Source organism: Vanessa tameamea, chromosome Z (assembly GCF_037043105.1).
Source record: "Vanessa tameamea isolate UH-Manoa-2023 chromosome Z, ilVanTame1 primary haplotype, whole genome shotgun sequence".
Classification (NCBI taxonomy): Eukaryota; Metazoa; Arthropoda; class Insecta; order Lepidoptera; family Nymphalidae; genus Vanessa; species Vanessa tameamea.
Window position 1 is genome coordinate 3,095,035 of NC_087341.1, and position 22,466 is coordinate 3,117,500.

General features: G+C 31.6%; 2 protein-coding genes across 3 annotated transcripts in view; both read right to left on the reverse strand.

Annotated features, from left to right (window-relative positions):
* Positions 1-425: 425 nt before the first annotated feature.
* On the reverse strand, positions 426-7,453 carry LOC113403871 (uncharacterized). Its single transcript, XM_026644494.2, has 11 exons — positions 7,346-7,453; positions 4,926-5,039; positions 4,057-4,257; positions 3,725-3,879; positions 3,270-3,414; positions 2,848-2,999; positions 2,366-2,579; positions 1,807-2,022; positions 1,432-1,599; positions 1,079-1,170; positions 426-612 (listed from the first exon to the last, which is right to left on the reverse strand). The coding sequence occupies exons 2-11, from the start codon at positions 5,005-5,007 to the stop codon at positions 505-507; spliced, it is 1,533 nt and encodes a 510-aa protein (XP_026500279.2). The 5' UTR covers positions 5,008-5,039; positions 7,346-7,453; the 3' UTR covers positions 426-504.
* A 12,053-nt stretch (positions 7,454-19,506) lies between these two features.
* Positions 19,507-22,466, reverse strand: part of LOC113403859 (roquin-1) — a 30,130-nt gene continuing 27,170 nt past the window's right edge. For both annotated transcript variants that reach the window (XM_064220393.1, XM_026644477.2), the window contains exons 12-16: positions 21,957-22,267; positions 21,740-21,840; positions 21,131-21,190; positions 20,877-20,984; positions 19,507-20,507 (exon numbers count right to left, since the gene is read on the reverse strand). In XM_064220393.1, the coding sequence (XP_064076463.1) occupies positions 20,439-20,507; positions 20,877-20,984; positions 21,131-21,190; positions 21,740-21,840; positions 21,957-22,267 (649 nt within the window). In that variant the 3' untranslated portion in view covers positions 19,507-20,438. The remainder of the gene's footprint in view (positions 20,508-20,876; positions 20,985-21,130; positions 21,191-21,739; positions 21,841-21,956; positions 22,268-22,466) is intronic.

Consider the following 22,466-nt stretch of genomic DNA (forward strand, 5'->3'; position numbering starts at 1 on the left):
AAATTCTGCGTGTCGTTAAAAGTTTTTGTTATAATCATATGTTATAATCACTATAAAAATGTACAGGGTACAATGTTTTGTGTTTTTGGTTATTAAATTGATATTAATTTCCAGTTCATTAAAATTGAACATCAATTTAAAATATGCCTTCTGGACATCTTAATCAAGTTTCATAGGTTGCAAAAGCTAATAAATCGCTCATGATTGGTTGACCAACGTATTTCGATCTCTTTCAAAATGTTAAAGTAAGTTTTCTTCAACACTGATGCATAAATGTAAAATGTCAAATTTGTTGGATAACTTATTTATTATTCAAGGGAGAATATATTAAGTAAGTAATTAGTTATTAATTTTGATTGAAAAAATTAATAAATAGCAGGAACATAGTTGCCAACCCAATAATTTTAAATATTTTAAAACCACATATGACTAGTTTGACTAGATCAATCACATTTTTAGTTATAACATTCGATTGTCTAAATGAATACAGTAGATATGTTGAGATTATACGTAGTAGGAATGTTGGCTGGCAGGACATGCGTCTTGAGGAAGAGAGTGAGTTCCGCAACCGACGAGGACGCGACACGACGGGACCGGAGTCGAAGAATATTGCTAAAATATAAAACATCTTTCACTTGACCTTACCATATTATTTAATTGAGATCGCCGGAGTGTATTATTAGTAGCCCTCCATGAAATAGATTTTTGTTAAACCAGAAAGTCTTTAACCAGAATTGGTACCTTTAGATGTTGTTACTATTATATATTTTTCAGAATTTACTTGGTGGTTAGTGTTTTATCGTACCCATCTGGGTAGATCCAACCCATATATTACTGCCAAACAGTAATACTTAGTATTGTTTCCGGTTGAGCGAACCAGAGTACTTACAGACACAAGGGACATAATATCTTCGTTCCTAAGGTTGTTGGTACGTTGTAGATATAAGGAATGATTAATATTTCTTACAGTACTAATGTCTATGGGTACTGGAGACCACTTAGTATCAAGTGGCCCATTTGCCCACTCGCCTAGCTATGTAAATAAAAAATAATATACATAATTAGCGATTAAACTTACATTCTGACAAGCAGCTAGTTGATTAACAGTGATGTTAGTTGTACCCAGGACTCTTTCTTCCCTCGCGAAATCTGGTTCTCGATGAAAAGAACCTATGAGAAACATAATTTTAAACCGATGATATACATAGTTTATTGTGCTGATATTTCATCTTAGTCATATTATAGTTCTTAGATAATAAAAGAGATATCGTTGTCATATTCGAGCCGGTGTACACGCCTTAATAAATTATACACTTAAATCTAATAAACCTAATGAATCACCTTGTCCATTGGCGCAAACCGTATGAAAATCTGTTCGGTAGTTTTTGAGTTCATCGCGTTTAGACAAATGTAATTTGGTAGTTATCTCACCATCAGATCGCGGCACTAAATCCGGGTTAAGTTCTGAGTTTTCTCTCTTTGCTTTCAGTAGCTTGATGCAAACAGCGGTGGCAGCGACTGCAGCTGCTATGGCTACCGCTCCCGCCGTAACTTCGAGCCAACGCGTCCAGGAATGTATAGGTAGATCTTCTGTCACGGCTGTTAAAAACTCTTCGAATTAATATAATAAAAAACAATTAGTACTCAGTTCATGATATCTTTGAACACAATTATATTATATTTCATTTACAGCAAAAAAATTAAGTTAATCTTGAGATGAACTCGACTTATTTATTAAAAATAATTAGATTAATAAAATAAAGTAAATTTCATATTGACGTAATGTAACGTTACTATTTATATTACCTGAAGGGCTCAGTGGTGTAATGGTTTGTAAATGCACAGTCTTAGTCTCACTTCGACCCCTGGAACTGCTGGCATATACCAATGCTGTTAAGTTTTTATTATCGTCTATATCAGGTAAGTGAAAATGACCAGCTCCATTAGATACATTCTGAAAAATTGTGCCATCTGTGTTGAGGAGTTCGAGGTGGATTATTTGAGACCTTCCGCCATCCCATCCTGAATAGAAAAAAAAATGGTAATTTTTAAAAGTTTGTTTCGTCATAACAGTTTTTGTAAATAATTTAGTTTAGTTTTTTTTTGTATGCTATAAATCTAAAAAGGTTTAATTAAGTACTAAAATTAATAAAACGATATTTGATGTTATTTTTTATACAATCATTATAAACATGCATATATTGAATTATTATACTAGGAATGTATCAATAAAATGCTCAAATAGATGTTTGCATTAGCTCAAAGTAACTTGTCATTTCTTTTCATAAACGAAAGGTGGACAGTCTATTCTTACATAGCTTTCGGCCATAGTATCTAAATTTGTAATTGTTTAAGATAAATTAACCTTTTTGACACTGCACTCTAACAGCATTAGGGTAGGATCGTAAGACGACACACTCGGGCGCATGCGGCGGTCCTCCAGGTGTGATGGTGTAGGAGCACGGCCGCTTCTGTTCCCCAAATGCGTTAGTCGCTCGACACAGGAGCAAGCCCACGTCACTGTTTCGAGGCATCCACGTCAAGGTCGAGGAATAGCGATTGTGGTGTCCCGCCACATTCTACGTGCGTGTAACAAATACATGTATTTTTAAATGTGCAAGTTCTACTTGGTACGGTGTACGGGCTATAAGCACCAATAGATATGTACCTATAGTATTTCGCTAGTGTAGTGAATGGTGATCTTTATGTAAGAAATTGTTTGGAATCCATTATCTGACAAGTTCAATGGTTATAATTTCCTGACCATTTCATACAAGTATATATTTTTATTACATTTTAATAAGAAGAAATAATACGACGTACATACGAATGTTTTGTAATCTATACCTTGACGCTAGTGTAAAGCGTTCTCGAATCAGCAAACGTCCAACTAAACTGCAAAGGTTTCGGAGATGCTTCTACGACGCACGTCACTGTCTCAGTCTCGTGAAGAACTGCACCCACTGTTTCTTCTCGATTTGTTAGACAAATCGGTCGATCTAAAAGATTTTTTAAGAATATTCTTTAATATGTAATGCATTAAATATTTAACTTAATTCCGATATAAATTATTCAAAAAGTTTTAAGAATAAGTATAGATATTCTTCACAATATAGTAATAACATTATTAGACAGAAAATGTACATGCCTTAACCTACTTTTTATTGAATAAGTTGAAAAATTCTATGTCAAGAGTAATAATAGCCTTTTTAAGAAGAGCAATCTACCTAAAACAGACGAAGAAATCGATCAATAAAAAAAGCACTTACATCCAACGTTTAAGGTGACTTTATCTTCGAAAACCGAGGTGGGCAGGTGAGAGTTATGAGCGCGGCACACGAGATCGTGTTTGCTGTCGCGCAAAGACGGCGCGAGTGTCAACGATGACACCGTGTAATTGCCATCATGTAACTCCTGAAAAAATGGATCAATATTTAACATCAATTAAACAACATTATTGCTAATAAATGACGTTCATATCAAAGTGATACCACTACAGAAGAACTTGTAGCTTATTTCAACAATTATTCTATTTCCACTTCAAAAATTAGAAGTGAGTGTATTTAATTAATTAAAATTAACAGTGCTATATATATTAAGTACCATTCTACACACTGTTGTCATTATTTTTGCTTTATTGTATACTATATTATTTCATCTTTTAAAATACATTACGAAGTTCTCAACTAAGTAACAATTATTTTCTTGTGAGACTGTCTCTTACCTTATGTACGGTAGGTCTTAGCAAAGTGTCACCAAGATGCCACGTGATGGCGGGTGGTGGGACGCAGCCTACCACTACACAGTCGACGACACGTGGTTGACCCGCTTCGAAATCGAAGTTGTTGTTAAGCCGAATTTCTACTTGAAGAGGAGGCACTGCGTAAATAAAAAATATTTTATAATATATATTTACACGAAACAAAATTTAAAAGTTATACAGGTTTCTTAGAGAATAAACTCTGAATTATAGGCGATGGTAACCATTCACCATCAGACGTGGTCCATTTGCTCGTCTAACTATTTCATAAAATAATGACTACTTAGTTGACTTACGATACATTTTGACAACCACACTAGCCATGAGTGGTTCTGTGACGTCAGCATTTTGTGCAAGACATTCGTAGTGCGCGTCGAGTTCATCGCGTGTCGCGTTGCGCACGCGCACCTCTGCGCGGAGCACACCAGCACGCGCGGTGTGAGCGCGCTCAATAGTGACTCCGTTACGGCGCCAGTACACCAGCGTGTCCGGTTGATCTAATTTTAATACTAATAATTAAATACGTGGTACATATTACAAAAGATAAACTTATTCAGTAATTCTTAGGAATATACTACTATACTAATATATATAATATGTTGTATGTATATTAGATTAGTACACCAGAAGGCTATGTTATAGTACTATACTATACCGCTACTCTGTTGTAATAATTATTATAAAGTGCAAATAGTAACTGAACAAGACTAAGAACTCAGTAGTAATAACTATACATTTTTGTTTAAAAACAAACACAAAAACAAAATAAAAACACAGAAACCTTATTAATTTATTACATTTTAGTTTAAAGACTTGTAAATATTAATTATCTTGTATATATACTAAGGCGTTCTTTGTCTTCTTGAGGAGACCGTTTGAAATTTATTTCCCCGTCACACTTTTTATCGTAGACGTGTTGGTCACTTTACGATGTTTTTCTTCACCGTCAAGAATGAGACGATTTATAAGCACATAGAAACTCATTTGCTTACCCGGACTTAACCGACAATATGCAATTACGTTTTGCTAGCCACAAGAGTATTTCGGATCTTGAATGAAAATTTAAAGATTTGTTCAGCTTATTACTATATAAAAGAAATGTGTGCTTTAGAGATAGACAATGTCACTAATATAACATATTCCTAACAAATACTTGTATAAATACCATCGTCCACTTCACATATCAGCGTAAGTTCGGAATTAAGACTTAGTGGGCCCACATATCCTCTCTTGATTTCTTCTCCCATTTCATTGAAAATTCGTGGCAGTCCTGGTGAATCTGTAATAATATTTTGTCCCTTTCGTATTTTTTATGCTTATATTCTTGCAAAATTATATCAGATTCAAACTATTTATTATATATATATTAATACATTTTTACTCCCAAAATAAAAAATTATGCCGTGTGGTGCCGGCTACAAATAGCACCACCCCGTCCTACGGGTGTCGTAAAAAGCGACTAAGGGACTTTATACCAGAGGATGGGCAGCAGCATCTATCTGAGTACTGTAACATCATATTGCGATCGCCAACCCGCATGCCAAGTGTTTTGATGACCTCCGTAGTTGAGTAGGATGTACACCGGTTTTCATGGGTACGCCACTCCGAGGTCCCGGGTTCGATTCCCGGCCGAGTCGATGTAGAAAAAGTTCATTCATTTTCTATATTGTCTCGGGTCTGGGTGTATGTGGTACCGTCGTTACTTCTGATTTTCCATAACACAAGTGCTTTAGCTACTTACATTGGGATCAGAGTAATGTATGTGATGTTGTCCAATATAAAAAAAAAAAAAAAAAGTGTACAAAGTTTGTGGACTATGAGAAAGCTTTCGATTCGATCGAGACTTGGGCTGTGCTACAGTCTCTCCAGAGGTGCCAAATTGACTATCAGTACATCGAAGTGCTGAAATGCTTGTACGAAAACGCCACTATGTCAGTCCGACTACAGGACCAGAACTCGAAACCTATTCAACTGCAGCGAGGAGTGAGACAGGGAGACGTTATTTCTCCGAAAATGTTCACCGCTGCTTTGGAAGATGTTTTCAAGCTTCTGGACTGGAAATGATCTGGCATCAACATTAACGGCGAGTACATCAGTCACCTTCGGTTTGCTGACGATATAGTAGTCATGGCTGAAACCATGGAAGGCCTAACCACAATGCTCGATAACCTCGGTAAAGCCTCCGAACGAGTGGGTCTTAAAATGAACATGGATAAGACGAAGATTATGTCGAACATCCATGTTCTGCCCACTCCCATAAAAATCGGTGAATATACACTCGAAGTTGTCGATGACTACATATACCTGGGACAAACAATCCAATTAGGTAAGTCCAACTTCGAAAAAGAGGTCAACCGTCGCATCCAACTCGGCTGGGCAGCGTTCGGGAAGCTACGAAAAATCTTCTCGTCCCGTATACCGCAGTGTCTCAAGACAAAAGTCTTTGACCAGTGTGTGTTGCCAGTAATGACTTACGGTTCTGAAACGTGGTCCTTCACAATGGGCCTCATAAGAAGGCTCAAGGTCACCCAAAGGGCAATGGAGTGGGCTATGCTCGTAGTTTCTCTGCGAGATCGAATCAGAAATGAGGAGATCCGCAGAAGAACTAAGGTCACCGTATATAGCCCGAAGAATTGCCACACTTAAGTGGCAGTGGGCGGGGCACATTGCACGAAGAACCGATGGCCGATGGGGCCGACGAGTTCTCGAGTGGCGACCACGGACCGGAAGACGCATTGGTAGGCCCCCCACAAGGTGGTCCGACGACCTGATGAAGGTCGCGGGAAGCCGCTGGTTGCGGGCTGCACAAGACCGGTCGTTGTGGCGATCTTTGGGGGAGGGCTATGTCCAGCAGTGGACGTCCTTCGGCTGACATGAATGAACTCCCAAAATGCATGATTTGACTTACGATTTTGTTCTTTCTATTATGAAAATGATTACTACTGTTGTTCTATTAAATCTAATAATTTCGTATTTATTTTAAATAAACATATTTTATTACTATAATAAATATCTAAATATAAAGGCAATTTCACAAAACGAGAAAACTCCGTATTGAACATCTTTTAAACATAATACGGTATATGTTACAAGGGTAAAGATAGCGTGTTTAATTTTGTTAACATAAAATTAACTCGTCAAATAAACTTGGGGGATAAGTAGCAGATGTTGTAATCAAAATAAATTATAACGATGGATACAAAACGAGAACAATACAGCTCATTTTTATTTCTATTCCGTATCTGAAACTTCAATGGAACTCAATTGAAATAATTTGGATAAAGTCAGATCAGCGGCAACAGCGGCAACAGCGGCAACAGCGGCAACAGCGGCAACAGCGGATACAATACGCGATCAATAATCTAAACGTTACAGTTAGAGTTGTTAAACTGATTTTAAGCAAGGTTTCAGATACTGGAGGTTAGACGAAGTGTATTCGACAATAATTGACGAAGAAATTTTGACTTCAATTGCGTATGAATTATTTAATTAAATACGATCCCAATTAATTATTCATTGACCCCATCGATACTTGCGTTATTTGCTTTTAATGTTTATTAATAAAAAATATTATTATTTACTCACCCACCAACCTCACATCGATCACATAATCAAGGGAAGGTGAAGCTTGATAATGAACTCTACATCGGTAAATACCGCTGTCTTGCTCACTCACGCGCTTCAAAAGGAGAGAGGTGTCATCGTAACAAACTCCTGAGTCGCATGACGTTCCAAATAAATGGTTTTGATCAACAACCCTAAAAACATAATATTATTACACAACCTTTAGGTAAATACAGGCAAGAATAAAAAGGATTGCTATCGACGTATATCGAGGTGCAAGCACCAAAATAGCTTTCTGAAATATGTCGAGCTTTTTGGGATAAATACAGTAATTATAAACAGATATATAATTAATATAGAATAGTATGTTTAAATTATTAGATAACATGCTATAATTTGAATAGCAAAATTATCTTGCCTTCGCTCCGTGTCCTCGTTGGGAAATCTGTACAAGAAGTCCCTATCATTCTTTAGCCACAGAACATATGAGTCTGGGCCATCCAAGAACACCTTTCCTTGACCACACGGTAACCGGGCGTCTCTTCCTCGCACAGCACGCAGTACAACTACATCTGCAAATTTAAAAAACAATCGCGATTTTCACATTACTTTTTCTAAGAGATTTTAAGTATTTATTAAAATGTTTCTTATAATACGACAAAAATATTTAATATATTTCTTGAATTAAGATATGAGAAAAATTGGCATTATAACTGTAGGTTTACCTGAATCTAAGCCAAGAACGTATGTCGCCAAGCAAGTGCAGAATAGGACTGGATAAGACATCATTTTAAGGCTGAAATTTAAAAAAAATTAAAAAAAATCATATATCATTTTATTTTAACCTCTATACTAATATTACAAATGCGAAAATAACTCTGTTTGTCCGTCTGTTGTAAGGACAAACAAATCCCTGAATCGAGTTCAATGAAATTTGTTGAAATGAAGCAAGCTTGAAGAAAGGACATACGCTACGATGTTTTATTTTTATAAAATATATACACGGTCAAAATTTAATTTAAGAGATGCACTGCTATATTATAAATTGTTATTATTGTATCAAAACGTTCGCTTAAATATAGATTATATTAATAAGTTCATTATGGTTATATTCGTAAAAATAAGAGCCCCCTAAAACTGTTTTCATAGATAATATTAATCATTATTTATAGTGAGTCACTCAAACAAAAATAAATTAGTTCAATCGGACGGACACACAGCCCTATCTACATATACGGTACCAGCTTTACTTGATCTATAAACCGCTAAGCCTTTCTTCCTTTTAATCCAATTATTGAATGTACTAAAGGGGCAGGTAGTTCAAATAACATTGGACGCTGAGAAATGCATTTCTACACGCAACCTCCCTCGTTCGGGGGTGACTCACGTATTATGTTGTCGTAAAATGGGCACCTATTAGTGGAAAAAGCGATTTTAGCGCCTTGTATGACAAAACCTAATTAAATTAGCATAACGAACATAAATCCAGAATTCTTTTTAAGAAAGTTAATAAGCCGACGAACTGCCAGCTTTATCGTGGTTCGTGAGTTCAGTCCCTACATATGAGAAACGATATTATGGTTTACTGCCCATTATTAACATACAATCTATAAGTTAGTCAAATACTATATTTGTGATTATTCTACCATACCGCATTTGATTCTCTAATTAAATAGTTTTTAGTATCTATGTGTAACAAATTGATATACATGCTTACTTGTAAATTCGCAAAGCCTCTCTGTAAATTTGAGAATTACGGACTCATTGAAGGTAATTATATATGTATATTGAATTGGAAACTAAGTCATAATTTTACCAATATTTTCAAACAGATAATTTAATTTTCATTTTGTTATTGTAAAACGACGAAAAAAAATAACATTAGTTTCGTTCCTAATTTTTATTGTCATTGTACTATTAAAGGAGCAACAAAAAAGTAGCATATGGATAAATTATTTAAAAGTTAACAATAATAAAATATTCAAGTCTTTAAAAGTAATCATTTCGCTAATGCATTTAACATTATACACAAAGACACCTATAAAATCGCCTTATTTTGAAGAAAAACACTTAAATATTCCTATATTTTTTTAAAACTTATTGCATAATTAAATTTGAATCCTAAATTATTTTTCAATATATAATATACCTACAATAACATGAAATTCATCTTTGTCAAACTTTTGTATAAATATATTATTAACAAAACCAAAACACGGTGAATCTTCTGGAAAAGTTTATTACTAAGCTAAATTACACAAAACAAAGCTATTACTAAAATTAATATTAAAACTAAAAAATGTTATTTCTATAACAAATCAAATGAATAACATAAATTTATCTAAATATTTCGTCGATTTAAAAAACATATTTAAATCCAATTGCATAACTGGAAAATGATAAATTTCATAAAACTAAATCTTACCTTTTTTTTATTTTGAGAAGTTTTTTCTATATTTCGGTTTATATGGACGCGTGCGCCGCACTCGAAAACTTTCTTTCAAATAAACTTTCCACCTCTCCCATTTATAGGGCCAGGTATACACATGTTCATACACTCTTACAGAGTATTGTAGGGTAAGAAAAGTATGGAAGGGAACTTTACATTTTTATATGATAACTAGGACATGCTTTTAACATTTTAATATATGTATTTTGATAAAGCAATCGTTTATTAGGTATAGGTTTTTTAAGCAAGCGCATAGACTGTTAGAATTATTTAAAACATTTCCAATTTATTATAATAAGTAAAACGCCGAATCTAATATTTGAAAGTTAATCTAATTCATTAGAAAAATAAAGTGCATTAAGTTTAAAAAAAAATAGAATCAATGTCGACTACCTCCATGTTAATGTATCATGCGTAAATGTATGTAAGATTGAATATAACATCAAAAAGAGCATTTGCTACAGTTTTTAATTTCGTCGTAATTATTTCACCGATAAAGTCTGTTTTAAACTAACATTTATTTTTAGGTATGATATTGTTGTGAATATGTTTTGATAACGACGACCACATAAAAAGATCTTTCATTATTAAATAAACGCTCTTTGAAAAGGATCTTAATAATATGGAATAAAACTGGGGTGTTTTCTTGTTCCCCCTGAGTCGCATATCGTCAGTTCATTAAAACCCTTTTCATTAAGTGTGCATTCGTGCAATTATAATTTAGAGGCCTTGTCAGACGGCTTTTTGTATGTTTCTTAGACCGAAATGTGTAGTTTAGTTTGATAAAATATACGGTAAGTCGAAATATTGTACTTACTTTGTTAAACTGCTGATATGTTATAGTTCCATTATTAAGAGGAACCTTTTATTGGCGATTTCATACATTAAAATCTATTATAAAACATCCTGTTATGTGTACATAATAAGTATTTATTACCCATCAATGTAGTTTATCAAATTTTGCTTATTTTCAAATATAAAACTGATAATTAATAAATTAGCCATATGAATCTTTAATATTTTACAGTAAAGGTTCATAGTGGTTAAGTTTATATAAATCAACTGGACATGTGTAAATTGTGAATCATATTTTACTCGATCACATTGAAAAACATAACAATAATACTATCAATCCTAGTAATAACACAGGCTGTTGTTATGTTATGGTTATTTTATTTATACATACCTATATGATTTAATTGTGTGTTCTGTTTAAACGATTGCATAAAAAAAATCATAAAGGCCCATATTGTTCTCATTTCAAGTCTCGATGAACACATGTACTCATACTATAACACGGAACCCTCTCTTGCAGCGGGAAATATAAAATAAACTCGAGTGATTGCTTTGACGTTGGAAATCAGGAAATGTACAGCCCTCGCTTAACCGATGGGAGAATTAAGTTGTTTTATTTATAAATCTATCAAGAAATGCTTGATTTTATTGTAAGGCGTTTGTGACTTACCTACGATATATTAAATATTGTTTATATATATAAAATGTTTATTAAAAATAGATAGGTAGGCACATATATCTATGATTTCGTTGATTCTATCTGACGGAAAAATATAAATATGGGTTACGAATATTTTTTTACGTTTTTTAAATAAGAATAATAATTAATTAAAAAGTAGTGAATTTGTCTATGCCTTAATGCAGCATGGTGGAATAAGCTTCAAGCCTTCTTTACAAAGGAATAGAAGGCCTTAGAACAGCAGTTGGACATTTACATATTCGGTAAAAATTGTTTTTTTCATATTATGTTTTTTATTCTGGCTTTTATTTGCGCCAAGATTTTTTCATATATTATTATTTTCATAAGCGACTTGACGTTGACTCACGAATGATGAAATCATAAATAGTGGTCGCATTTTTATTTCCTTGTAACCAGGAAGCGTGCATTAGGAACACAATTAAGTAGTACCCATAGCGAAAAGTTAATTCGCGTGAAATTAAGTCAACGTATTTTTCTTGTAGAGAGATATATAGACAAATTTATTATATAATATAATAACAAAAAGTATATCGTGTCCGTTATAAGACTCTGAATCAACTTGTGTTTTTCAAAATACCACATCTTAATTATTATGGGATATTATAACAGTGATGACAGTGATGTAGAATTATTTCGAATGATATTAGATTATGATGCAGACAGTGATAATTATACCGATTTGTACGGCCACAGAAAGAGTATATAAGCTTCCGAATTTTATGACTAAATTAAAACGAATTTGCATATAGATCTAGACTGAACGAAAGCGCTGAATGAATTTAAAAAAATAATAATTATTTATTGTCATACTAATTTCCTTACATTTATGTAGGTACCTAATATCATAATTCAATAATATTTCAAATTTTTTCAAAAGTCATGGCATATCCCCTTCATTAGATACCTTAGCATAAATATTTACAAAAAAAACAAATGCCGAATAGCAAAGTTGAAACTGTCAAAACATTTTGTTTCATTATTGACTTCATTAAAAAGCTTTGTAACTCAAACAAAACTTAGTATTGAAACCTTTTTTGTATTTAAAATAATTTATTTCTGAATTTGATATACATACTAAGCAAATTATAAATAAATAAAAGTAAAACAAGTTTTGAGAATGTTAAAAAAAGCTTAGATAGGCGAGAAGGAAAAAGTAATCTGTCATCTGTTAAAGATAGATAGATAGAAAGAAGTTAGATAGCACTAATCCTTGATTGTGAAAAGAAAATTAAAGTTAGATAATTTCTGATAACCGAAGATAATGATCTATCCGTAATCTTAGATGGATTATTGAAAATGCAGAGGAAACGTAAGAGGAACTGAATATCCGTACCATTATTTTCTGATCTTCATTCGTTAGTTCATGCAAGAGAGACTGTTGCCCGTGGGAACCGTGATAACGGAAAGAAAAGAGGGGTGTCGCGATAGCAACAAATCGCAAGAAAATAACGTAGTTGTTAAAATATGAAAGATTAACATTAATATATAAAAAATATATATAGCGAACTAGTTGTTATTGCCTTCCGTATCACATGTCTAAATGAAAAAAAAAACTACCTAACAAATATTCATAAATACCAAACGATGCAGCGAGTTTCGCAAGATTTAGTATATAATCTTATATATATCAAGTAGTCGTTTGACCCGCTTCTTTAGACTATCAAAGAGATAGGCGAGAATACAGTGTTTTTGAACGTTATATATGATGAGAAATATATTCAATACTGTCAATATTACCCGTTAACTTCTTTAAACGAGTTAGAATTCTTAAATAATATATGTACTTTTGAAATAAATAAACATTTATATGTGAAAATAATAGTCATTCACACGTAATTAATATTTTTTAATGTTTACGAGTTTCAAAGAACTCTTTGTTGGTCTAAGGGGTGCAGCGTTTTGATAAGGGGTGTATGGTGACTCATTTACTGAATCACTCGCTCCGATCGAGCCACAAAGCACTTTTAAGCTGGTCTATTAATACGTTTGAGATTGATTCATAAATTAATATTTAATTTTACACTTAAATTTAAAAGTTCACTATAGCCCAGTATTAGGCGATAAAAACTGTTTCTGTTAAGCAGAACCAGTCAAGGCTATGGTATTGTATTGTTCTTAACGACCAACACGAGGTTTTAGAAAAATATATAGTACTATGAACTTGAATAAATCTAAAACGATTTTGACATCCACTATCTCTTATGATAACTTTTATTATGTACGCAATAATACTGAAACATACATTAAAAAAAAAGTTTCGAAAAGGAAATATTTTACAGAATCACTAATTAACTAGACATAAAAAAGTAATAGAACTATACAATTTTTAACGAGTATTTTAAAAAGCTATAAGCTTTTTCAAAAGGGGTTGAAGTAGGTATATTAAAATAAAATACTACTTATACCACGAAACATTTTATTTCATAAAAGAAAAGGATTTAAAACAAAACTCTTCAAGCAACATATAATAACATATTACTGCGTAGGAAAATGCAACTAATAGGCTCTAGCCTGTAGTTTTACACAACTAGTAATTGTTTTAAATTTAATTTAGTCCCAAATACGGATTCACAAAGTCACACAGAATACACCAACGATTAAAGCAATATTTTTATAAGATATCTGATTTTACATGAACATTTAAGTTACTTATACTGACTTCGATAAAAGTCAAATCACCTTAGCTTAATATATTTAAGTTATATAGTTAATTTCCTTTGCACATACATACGTACATTCCATTTGAAATTTGTATTTTTAAGATACTAGTGAGCGCCATCGTCGCTTGTTGATGCCACAGTATGTTATGAAAGGAAAAAAATCTATGCATTCTTAAACAAATGCGAACTTTGATGTATAATCGGAGGCGTTGCGCCTCCAATAAAATTCTATAAAAATAAAACTGAAAGACGCAACCCGACGCCGGTTATTATGGATTGCCCACTTAATATTTATAAAGTATAAAAATATTGAAATCGATAAAGGGTTATAAAATTGCGACAAAAAAAAACGTAAATGGTGTGAATGGTAAGGACGTGACGCTACACGCGTTGTTTCGTTCGTTTAAAAAGAAAGCTGAACAATTACCGAGACTCGATTTAATTATCATTTTAAATATCAATTTTATGTTTCATCAGTTATATTATCTACATTTATATTATTTGAATATACACATTGAATAACGTGCGAGGTACCTTCCTACATCTCGTAAGAGATTATGAAAAAAATAACACAGGAATATACATATTATACAGACATACACATCATATTAATCGAGTCATGATAACACAGCTGCGTTCATTTTAACGAACATTTAACGGGACAACGTGTAGACGACACTCGTGCTCTTAGAAGATACACGAAAAATACCCTTTCTTTAGAACAATGGCTAAACCTATGCTAAAAATAAATAGAACTAATCATAAAATTATTTAAACAACAAAAAAATATTTAATCTACCAAAATCATCTATATAGTATTCGCTTGATCAAAGAACACTTCGATGAGCAACTGTGCACTTCAACGCTTTTACAAAAAAATAAAGCAAAATGAACACGATCCGAGTTACATTGACCCTCAGACGTGTCGCTTGTTTCATTACGGTCTTTAAACAGACCTCATTACAAATATTAATATAACTTTTCCTAGGAAAAAAAAATCACCAAAACAAATTTGGTATCAACTATACAATAGTAACATTGCTCGCACTAAGCCACGTTTGAATCTTGTTTTTTTAGAACGATTTAGCTTGAACCTCTACCCAGACTGACATAGACATATCAGTGACATTTCATTTTTTTTTTTGATAGTCACGTGCTGATGCACTTTAAATATAATTCTAAATAAACATTTATATATAAATTTAGTGTTTGATGTTCTAATGATTATATACAGACAGATCTTATTTGACAATAATGTTATCTGTTTAAAAAAAAGAAATAAAAAAAAAATTACTCTTATTTATCAAATTTAACAAAACAGTAGTATTATAAACATGTCATGAGTTATTTTGGATATAACAGACATATACTAAAAAATAAATAATATTAATAAAAACGAGGACGATATAAGTCAACGGTTAAAAATAAATTATTTTGGAGCATTAAAGAAAAAAAAAAATAAACAAACCAAACTGTTATATAACATATGTTAAAACTTTTTTTTTTAATATAAATTACTATTAGTCCTGTATTATCGGTTATTGCACGTAACACACAATTGCACAGAGAATCAACTAGTAACAGTCACATGTCTTTAATGTATTTGACCATCAAAGACGTGGTGACACAAGGATGCGTTGAGATCACAAGCCATTATAGATGTAATTAAATAAATAATATTTAACGAACAACTAAGTTTACTGAAAACGAATAAAAAAAAAACTATATTTAATTATTAGATATAGATTTCTCATAATTAAATAATAATAATAATAATATGTATTTATATTTACAAAAAACGAGACGGCGTTGAGTTGAATCTCTCAGCTGTATCTATATTACACCCTTACATAATTTATACATATTCCCTCTATATATAGAGAATACGTAGATGTATCACCAGCCTTAGATATCGCCTCCCACATACCAAAAATATACACATCCTAGCATCATTAATATAACGACAAAGCCGTTGACGCTTCCTTAAGCTAAGTTAGTACTAAAATGTTTCTAAATTATTCTAAATTAAACAATGATAAATAATAGTGTAGCGATTAACAGTTACATATATCATAATTATTAATAAATCCATTTACCGGAACTACGAATACCGGAGCTATAAAAGCATGTTGTACACATATATTGCGGGAATAGATTTAGAGCTTAATAAATAGGATCCCGGTTCACAAAAGGTAAGTTTAAGCATAGTACATACCATGTCAGTTTTGGGAGTTAACACTGTAAGATATTTCTTTTATGTTTATAAACACGTCACTTTATCATGTTATGACGTCGATCTAAATTATGAAGGACGCATCTAAATATTTTATGGTCTGTGGTATGTAATATGTACACGATGAACATCTCTTAGACGTCCAATATAATAATGAATTTAAATGACCCCACAGCTTTATATATTAGAAAAACTATAAGGTTAAGTATGACATAGACTTAAATCTAGTTAATAAGAATTTTATAGTGTAGTTTAGTACTTTCATTTACACCGACAGCGAAACATACACGCACGCTAACATTTAGAATGTTTGCTACAATAACATGCAAATATATATTATAAATACAACATTATCATCGTAATGACTTCATATAGTTTTACCGATAAATATTGCAACATATATCGTCACTACACTAGTGACGTTTTCTATTCCACGATGATAGTATATGATGTACTCTATAAATTAATTTGATTTTTTTTTTTTAACAACACAGAGAAAATTTTAAGTAATTAGAAACTACGGAACTACATCTAATATTACTAGAATACTATGCGATGAAAGTAAGTTTCGCTACGAATTTATTACATAAATAGATCTCTGAACTTACTATCACATTAATATAAACATTCATTAATATAATGCATATGGTTATACTGTACGTGATGCGTAATTATGTTCTAATATGATTTATCGCTAAACATCAAATTATAGCATCATAGAACATATCGCTTATTACATTAATTAACACATTTCTATAATCATTTGTCGCCTAATGCCTCGCATACATACGTGTATGTAACTCTTCGCTACTGGTAAATAATCTAACACGAAAAATTTATAAGTATTAATGTATTCATCATAGACTTAAAGACCCTCACTTTTTATATAAGTTCTTTTTTGTTTTTAAATATTCACATTTCAGAGCCTATGTTTATATTCGCAATAGCTCCCGTAAATACGGTCACTATATATTACACGTGTAATTGCTATTTAAAGTATGTTGTTCATACGTTAAAATTATCAGTCGCGTTAAATTATTTATAGTTCCGAGCCTTCACTTGGATTTATAGATCACAATATTCTAATATTTTTTTTCTTTTGTAAAGCTTGTATGCATTAATTCGTCAAATTTACGTTTTTTCTATGCCAAATATCGAGCAAATGATTTATTTTAATATACTATAAATCCATAATCAAGAGCAAACGGTTTTATAAAATGTTAATAAAAATGTTACGTTTACGTTTTTTACGATTTGTTTTGATAATAGTAACTCATTAAAGATTTCAAAATGCTTTAGTATTACATATATTTCTATACATTTTCATCACATGTAATCATAGTAAAAGAATCCGTTGTATATAGAAAAAGTCTTTAAATTGTTTTACAAAATTGTTTGCACTTTATCATTTCTTTTAGAAATATAATTAAAAATTAAGTCTATCTTGACCAAAAGACCCTAAATTATAAACGTAATAAAATTGAATATGTTCTGTATAATTAATTTATAGATCGAAGACAACCTTAGGCCGTTTTATATTTATGCTAAACTACTTTAAGGGCAGTTTCACACAAGAGGTGTATATACTTTACACACAGTCTGTCAAAATACTAAAAGTTTTTACTATCATATATAATCATCGAATTAATAATTTATATCTATTTAAGAAAAAATGTTCTCAATGAACGTATTACATTTTAAATTTTGAAAATTCTTTTTATATAAAAAACACCATGTATATCATTCGTTATAAAAAAATCATGCGTTTCTATCTATACTACAACACATAGCCGACGTATTTGTCCGGGCCAGTGATTAGTTTCTTACGACACCGTTAGAATGGATTTATATGTTGTCATAGACAAACATGTGACACATTTAGCCTTACTCTCGACTCAGTTGCTATTCATATTTAACACATTATAAAACAAATAATAAAGATAATATTTAATCGTATATATGACTAAGCGGAAGTTAATTACAAAAAATACAATCAAAGATATACTATTTAATGAGAACAATATGTTATAATATTTGCAAGAAAACATTAATAAATAGAGTAATACTATGACCTTCATATGACGAAAGTAGGGAATCACATTGAAGAGAAATAATCTCATTCTTTTGAAACGCCGTTCACAAGAAATTGATAACTACCTTTCGAACTGTCACATTTTTTATTCTCAGTATTTAATAAAATATGAAAATGATTTTCACCCAATGCTCAAAAACTAAGTTTAAAAAAGAAATTACTTTTTTAATATAAATTAATAATTTAAGGAATAGAATGTGAGTATTACTTTAAATTTCTCATTTTAAAGAACAGTCAATTATTGGACGGCAAGACTAACTAGACACGTGTTTGTGTGTTTGTGTGAATTGGCGTCCATCTTAATTCAATTTGTAAAAACGATTAAATTATAATAATAATATAAAAACATCATTCTTCAAGCTACTTACTTAAATATACTTTTGATGTGATGAATTTGTATTGCACAAATTGCATTGAAATGGACCTAAAAGTGTACTGCAATACGTTCAACTTACTGTTTTAAATAAAGCTCTTATGTATGGTTTTTATTGAATATTTGTACATTTAAATTTTTTTTGAAATAATGGAGTTTGTGTTTTCAACGTGAATGTACGTTTATACATTTTTTGTATTTATTTAATCAGACAACCAGACATTGTCTTTCCTTAATAGATGTATTTTAAAAATTTCTGTGTTCGTCCTATATATTAAATTGAAAATGTCTAACTTGGCTTTATACTTTAAACATATACGTAAATTATAGTTTCATGAAAGAACAGATATATCGAAATATATATTATAGTAACAATTTATACTGTAATATATTAGGGATATATTAGAAGTTAACGCCAAACAAATGTCGCTAAAATTATTGGAGAAAATAATTATCACAATATCGTAATCAGTACGGTACCTAATGAGCTAATTTGTATTATTTGATACCAAATATTATTAAATTAAAACTATTTACACCAAGTTATGACTTATTAAACTAAAAGATAAATATTAAAGTAAATTTTTCAATAAAAATATTATTTAGTCCTTTTTAATTTAATATAATGTCAGCGAGTTAAGTCATTTTGATTAATAAATTTACAAGCCGTATTGTTTTGTCTCTCGACGAATTTTATAAGCGCATTTTAAGTGCAAAGCATCTTATACCGTTTTATATATAAAAAAGTCAGTGATACTAATAATAAAAGTGGGATTAAATAAAAATGTATGTTCGAAATATATTAAGTTAAGTCCGTTTAAAAATTGATTTCTCAAATCAACGAACGATTTTGTAAAACGATACAAAATAGATATATATATTTTTAAATAAAACCGTTACTGAAAATAATACCAAATTCAAAATGAATATTTTGCGATGACGATTGCGATATTAGGACGGACGAACAGACTGATGGGCATCAGGCGGTCACCGAAGTTATATTTTATGACTTTGTTCTTGTCAGTAGGGAACCCTAAAAATTTGTTCCAAGATAAAACAAATTATTTCACTTTTACTTACAGTATATTAACGACCAATGTCTGACTTTATTATTTTATTTGCCTATTCACATAGGCTATAAATTTAAGGGCAAAGTTAAATGCGACCACAATACGGCGAAGTCTATTCTAGTGTCAATTCATTTATTGCCGTAAAGGCAAACGTTAATAAGTTTATTACAAATTTAAATAAATATATAATTTATTAGTTTGTCTATAAAAATACCAAGGAGCGTCATGAGTTGTTTTTCATAGACTTTGTTACTTTACGAGATAAAATTATACATTAAATCGTGTCTTCTTTTAATGAGTCTCATATATTCCGTTTTGATATTATTAAGCATCCGAGACACTAAGGACAACTTCTACGAGTCGTCGAAGTCAAACTAGGTCCTACAAACATTTATTTACGTCACTACTAACCCTATTGCGTAATTCTAATTTAAAGGAAGATGAGTAATTACAATGGAAGTACGATTTGATAGTTAAAATATATCTTTTCTTGCATTCAATACAAGTTGTACTTGAAGTCTTTGAATTTTTTTTTTTTGGATAAGTAATAAATCTTCTCATTTATTTTTAATAAATAAGAAGTTCTAATATCCAATAAGATCTTCAAACAAAGACTCGATACAACTTTATAAGAAATGCGTCCATCTCTGTCAACTTTCGTTGATTATTCTTATCTTTCAACCTAAAGTCGTTATATTTGATAATTTATATTTGGTATGAGATAGTAACTCAGTATCGACATTTAATCAGTGCTTTTAAACTCGGTGTCGATACGGCGCTCCAGGGCCTGCAGTTCCTCTTCTAATTCTTCCTGTGTACAACACAAATTCATTAATTATTGTTACCAACTGTAATTATGGATAATGTAGTCATAATATATTAAAGTATCTAAAAGCTGAATTTTATTGAAGTGAAAAAATCTCTTTCAATAATGAGAGTATTATTTCAAAGTCGAAGTAAAATGCAACAATTCGAAATAAAACGTCTTTAGGTCAAAATAATCTTTTTTCCGTATACACTAAAATATTGTACATTTCTTTGACATAATATTGTTTCTTAAATTACAATTTTATTTCCATAATTGTACAGAAAAAGGTAGATGGTTTTAAATAAAACTTAACACATAGGCAGATTATATCAGTATGAGAATTAAGAATAAAGTTTACGCGATGAGCCCTACATCATCAGCTCTGATTGCCAGCTCAGAAGTTACGGCTGCCATGCGTTCAGCTACCGCCCCGAGTCTGTCGGCTCCAACCGCCCGCCTGTCACTCGGTACAGCGAATATCTACCAAACAAATTTTCATAACTTATACCAAATTTAACTTTCGATAATTTAAAAGAGGACACCAGATCCACTCATCTTTAATTATCCACGGTATCATTGAAATAAATGGTCTATTTTAAAGGGAACGTAAGTAAAATATAACTTACATCCTCTGGAGTAGAGGGTCCGTGTGCCAGAGTGTTCCTCATAGAGTCGAAATTAAATACCTGCAACAAAGTACGATCGTGATGATAACAGCTGACGTTTTTATTATTTATTTTTAAGTACACCTTATTTGATCGTGTGACTGAAATATCAGAATCAAATTTTAATAAAACAGTTCTGTACGTAACGTTTAAGAATTTCAACCCATAATCTTAAATTTGTTATATAGTTAACTAATCGTGAAAAATTACTTTTTTACTAATTATACTATAACCGTTGATGCAACTACATCATAAATATAAGCCAAAGCTATATATAAAAATAAGTCTAAACTTAAACATTTTTTTTTTCACATTTTACTCCTAAAAATCTTCCATATAAACTTTCCTCCCCTATTTATTGAGGATGGATTTTCTATAGCTGAAACGAATATTCTATGGAATGTTCCACGGGCCATAAACATTCCCGCCGTAAGAGTAATCATTTCTTAGATAGCCATCAACTTTGGAAACGAAGATTTCGTGTCCCTTGAATCTGAAGTTACAGTGATTTACAACATTATCAACTAAATTCCATTATAGCATTTAAGCAACATAAAATGTTTAACTCACACTATTGGTTGGCCAAGACGGTTCAATGCGGCGGTCACGAGGTACGACAGCGAAGGCAGACGCCTCAACTCGATAGTCCGGCAAGAGGTCTGAGGGTATCGCTGTTTAAAAAAAAATGAATTGTTTTACCCAATATATATAGCTCTATATAGTTTTGGAAAACAGAATATACAATGCATTTATTAAATTAGTAACAAGACAAGTATGACGAACTTACGATCATCGAATGTGTAGGGGCTAATATTTCGCGGAGCTTCGTGTTGCACCGGTACAAACATATTTGGCATCGGTGGAGGCATGGTCTGTTCTTGGTTCGGATAGCCGGTTATCGGTCCAGTATTGGTTGCACCTTGGAATACGGGATTGACGAATTCTTGCCGTGGAAACTGGATATTGTTTGAGGGTTCATCGTGCATGGCGACTACTCCGTAACGGCCGTAGTAAGGTCGATCCGGTATTGGGACTATCATGGAATTTTGATTTATAGCCAATTGTGCTTGGTTGTGCATGAGGGCAGAAGCGTAGTTCCTAAAAAGTAATTTACTGAGGTAAGGATAAAATTCTTAGTGTGATTTATGATGGAATGAGTTTCTTTTTTTTGCTCCAGTTTAAAAAGCTTTAAATATTTTTACCAAATCGTATCAGTACGCGTAAACTTGGTTTTACAATATATTGATGGTGTAAATTTTTTATGTATTTTGTATGTATGGATGTGTATGTGTGTGTA

Excerpts from the sequence above, each read along its gene's own strand:
- LOC113403871 (XM_026644494.2), bottom strand. The coding sequence starts at position 5,007 with ATGGGAGAAGAAATCAAGAGAGGATATGTGGGCCCACTAAGTCTTAAT. Across the intron at positions 2,023-2,365 it reads TAGAGTGCAGTGTCAAAAAG|GATGGGATGGCGGAAGGTCT; the intron begins GTTAATTTATCT and ends TTTTCTATTCAG. Across the intron at positions 1,600-1,806 it reads TACACCACTGAGCCCTTCAG|CCGTGACAGAAGATCTACCT; the intron begins GTAATATAAATA and ends AGTTTTTAACAG.